At 35.8% G+C, this 3728-nt stretch overlaps 1 protein-coding gene across 4 annotated transcripts in view; it reads left to right on the top strand.

The window, feature by feature from the left end:
• Positions 1 to 909, top strand: part of cbx1b (chromobox homolog 1b (HP1 beta homolog Drosophila)) — a 9899-nt gene extending 8990 nt beyond the window's left edge. For 2 of the 4 annotated variants that reach the window (XM_015029111.1, XM_015029110.1), the window contains 2 exons: positions 245 to 339; positions 676 to 909. In XM_015029111.1, the coding sequence (XP_014884597.1) occupies positions 245 to 339; positions 676 to 817 (237 nt within the window). In that variant the 3' untranslated portion in view covers positions 818 to 909. Of the gene's footprint in view, positions 1 to 241; positions 340 to 675 lie in introns of all 4 variants that reach the window. The other 2 variants (XM_015029108.1, XM_015029109.1) reach the window with 1 other exon arrangement.
• The last annotated feature ends 2819 nt before the right edge of the window (positions 910 to 3728 follow it).

Raw genomic sequence — 3728 nt, 5'->3', positions numbered from 1 at the left:
TTAACTGAATTGGTAAGCTAATCCTAAATTAGTGTGGTTTTTTTTTGTTAATAATTTTTTTTTTTTTTTTTTTTTTTTTTTTTTAGCAAAAACTTAAACACTATGTACAGTGACAAAAACAAATTCAATAACAAAGTATTTGAAGTAGTTTAAATTTTTTCAAAAAAAAAAAAAAAAAAAAGGTTGTCTTGGTGTTGGACTGAAGCTACGTTCATGGACTGAATTTGTTCTGTTCGACCGGCAGAATGAGAAGTTGAGAGGCTTCGCTCGAGGCCTGGAGCCAGAAAGGATCATCGGCGCCACAGACTCTACAGGAGAACTCATGTTCCTTATGAAATGGTTTGTCAAAGCAAACTGCGACATTTTAGAAGAAAACTGACACTGCTGTGAGAAAGTATTTACACCCCTGACAGATTTCTTTTGGTTTTGCTCTTTTTTTTTTTGTATCAAATTCGAATGTTGACCAAAGATAACTTGAGCAAATACAAGAAAAACTGTTTGCAAAGGATTTAAATTATTAAAGGCAAAGGTGACCAACCTGACCCTTTGTAAAAAAAACAAAAAAAAAAATCAAAAACCATCAGAAATCTCTTGAGTGGGGAAAATGCTTTTAATCACACTGTAAAACCTGTTTGTCTTCGTGACATCAGTTAACTCAGTCTGCGGGTTTTACAGGAAACACTCCGACGAAGCCGACCTGGTGCCGGCAAAAGAGGCCAACGTGAAGTGTCCTCAGGTGGTGATCTCCTTCTACGAAGAGAGGCTCACCTGGCACTCGTATCCCTCGGAGGACGAGAAGAAAGACGACAAGAACTAAGGCGGACGAGGTAGCAGGGCTGGGGAAGAAGAACCTTTTGAACTCCAGTGTGATTTTGAGAGAGAGAGAGAAAGAGAGAAAAAGACCAGCAAGACCTTGTGGACTCATTTGTCGTTTTTGGTGTAGTTTCACTCATCTGATTCTCCTTTTTATGTGGATGTAATCTAAATATATACGCTTCAGATTTGCCTGAAAAGCCAGAGCAAAGGAAACAAAGCAACGCAGCAGTTAATTTTCAGCAAACATTCCAGTCGTTCTTGCTTTGGATATCCGGTCTGTGCATCATGCTTTCTTTTCCCCCCCGTTGTGTGCTTACGGAGCGCTACGTTTAGTGCCGAGGTGGACGTTTTCATTGTAATTGATCACCAGTATTTTTGAAAGATACCGTTCAAAACCGACAGCAGTTGATGTTGGGTTGTTTTTCTTTTCCCAGTTTCCAAGACAACCACTGTGGGTGTGATTACTGGTTTGTTTTTCCACTATGTAAACAAATGCAAATTTGCCTGAATTCATTTTTAAAAAAAATCTTTTTAGGTGCTTATCGGTTACAATATACTGAGTTTAAAAATTGAGTACAATCTGTTTTATTTTTTAAAAAGTTTTGGGATGAAAAAGAGCCAAGCCAGACAGGTTTTCCTCATTTTGGATTTCAATCTGACTGAAAAAAAAAAAAAAAAAAAAGAATAATATAGTAACGTGATTAGTGATGTGACCTTATTTGGTGTTCTACTTGTTTACAATCTGAGTTTCTTTTTTTATTTTTTAATGATTTTTGGGGGTCATTTAAAGGTGTGTATTGACTGCAGGAACCTGGGTAGTTGTCTGGGGTACCCTCATTGTTTTCTTTGTAACAACTGGGGTCCATATAAATATACACAAGTAAAAACGTACCACATAAAACACACATGGTAGTGAATAAATACAGCTACGTACTGACCTGAGCCATCCCGGTGTGGCTAAGTGATGGGAAGATACTTAGCATTTCTTTTTTTTTTTTTGTTGAATATTTCCAGCATCCAGCCACCTCCCAGTTTAAATCTCTTAAGAGCTCATGTTTACATGAAATTATTCAACAGTGGTGAGTGGAATATTTGTGATTCAAACCCAGTCGCTCATGTCGAATGTCAGTTTTACACTGCTTGCATTCAAAACTAAGTTTAGTTCTCTTTCAGCGTGTAACCACTCAAAGAGAGCCAACCAAATTCTGTGAAATTAATTGGTTTTAGGGTTATTGCTATGAACTTTTTTTTTTTTTTCTGACACGAGTTGTTTTTAAACGATAAAAGCAATGAAAGGGCCTCAGATTAGAGCTGTATTTCTCTCATTTCAGTGTCAATACTCTGTTGCCACCATTTGAAATCCGTTTGTAGCAAGTGGGAGTTGGAACAAATCAGACAACGCGGGATTATTATTCGATGCAGTGCATCTTCCAGTTTTATTATTTTATGAAAACTGGTGCAAGCAGAGCAGTGACCCCCTCTGCGTTAGCAATGTGATTTACACCTCGTAAAACTTTCCAGAAAATATTTCGGGGGGGCTGTTCTGGGTTGCGTAGTCGAAACACACCTTTAGCTGCTTTGCTCCATATTGTTTGGTGTAAGCTTACAAATCATTCTGTGAATAATTTGTTCATTGTAATCTTTCTAGTGTCTTTCTTTGTTTTACTCGTCACTTTTTGGAAAATAAAACCAATTTTTGTTACAAGACTGTTTCCAATCACTTTAACGTTTGCGGGGTGAGATCCATATCCTGAAGTGCCAGAGTGAGTTAAGTCATAAGCAGAATATATTGTTTAAGTAGAAGTGAATAAAAATGCAGTTAGTATGAAATTATTGCCAATTATTTAAACGTATCAGATGCTTAAAGGAAAATCAATAAAAAATAATGAACATAGATTCTGAATAGATTTAATAGGTATATGAACTTAATTTTCACATTTAAACGTGAAATTCATTAAAATGTATAGGTAGCATGATAAAACCACAGATTGTGTTTAACTGAAATAGCACTTCTAATGTATATCTCAGTATTTGTAAGGGTCCCTGTTGAAATTATATACACATTTTAATTTCATTTAAAAAATATGTTTAATGCCCTTTACTAAATGTCTTCTTTACTGGTAATAACTGCAATTTTAAGTTGTTACAACAGTATATAAATTTTTAATGACTTATTTCAGTCATTGTGTGCAAAGTCACACCATGTGAAGAATAAATTGTTTAAACTGTTGTGGAACCTCCACAGAATAACGTCGACACCTGCCGATGTGTAAAAGCATCTTTCAGTCAAGCATGATTAGAACATGAGTCACAGGTGAAAATAAAAACACTTTATTAATCAATAAAAACAATTCTTGATTGCCAGCAAACATCCGAAAACTGGGAACTACAATCCAGACTCAAAGCAGAGAGTGCGACCGTTATGGAGACATTAGACAAACTACAGAAAAAAAAAAACGGGAAAATATTTACAGAACAAGACAGACAAAAAAAAAAAAAAAATAGAGAGAAAAAAAGTGCACTAAGTAGTAGCAGTACTTAATAGTTGGTGTTTCACTGGGTTACATTAGAGTGAATGTTAACCAGAGATTCATGCCTTAATATCACATTTAATGACAGACATTTCTCCTTTTGAACATATTTTTTTTAATTCGGACATCATCTCAGTGTTGCGAGTTCTGCTTAGCCTTTTGTAAATATTTTTTCCCCAACTGCTAGCCGCAGCGATAGGCCCACTTTTTTTTTTTTCTATTTTCACACAACACGCGCACCGACAGACTTCATTCAAACAGACGAGTAATAGCACTTCTACTTTGAGAACATACCCTCCCTCCATGTTCTCAAAATCCTTTTAAAGTGAAGATCAGGAGTTTTAAATGAAGGCATTCAAATTTCTAAGTGGCCTCAATACA

Source organism: Poecilia latipinna, unplaced genomic scaffold (assembly GCF_001443285.1).
Source record: "Poecilia latipinna isolate Pla-1442-1.1 unplaced genomic scaffold, P_latipinna-1.0 Scaffold144, whole genome shotgun sequence".
Lineage (NCBI taxonomy): Eukaryota > Metazoa > Chordata > Actinopteri > Cyprinodontiformes > Poeciliidae > Poecilia > Poecilia latipinna.
The sequence above is the reverse complement of the archived record's forward strand: the minus strand, read 5'-3'. Positions and strand labels throughout refer to the sequence as shown.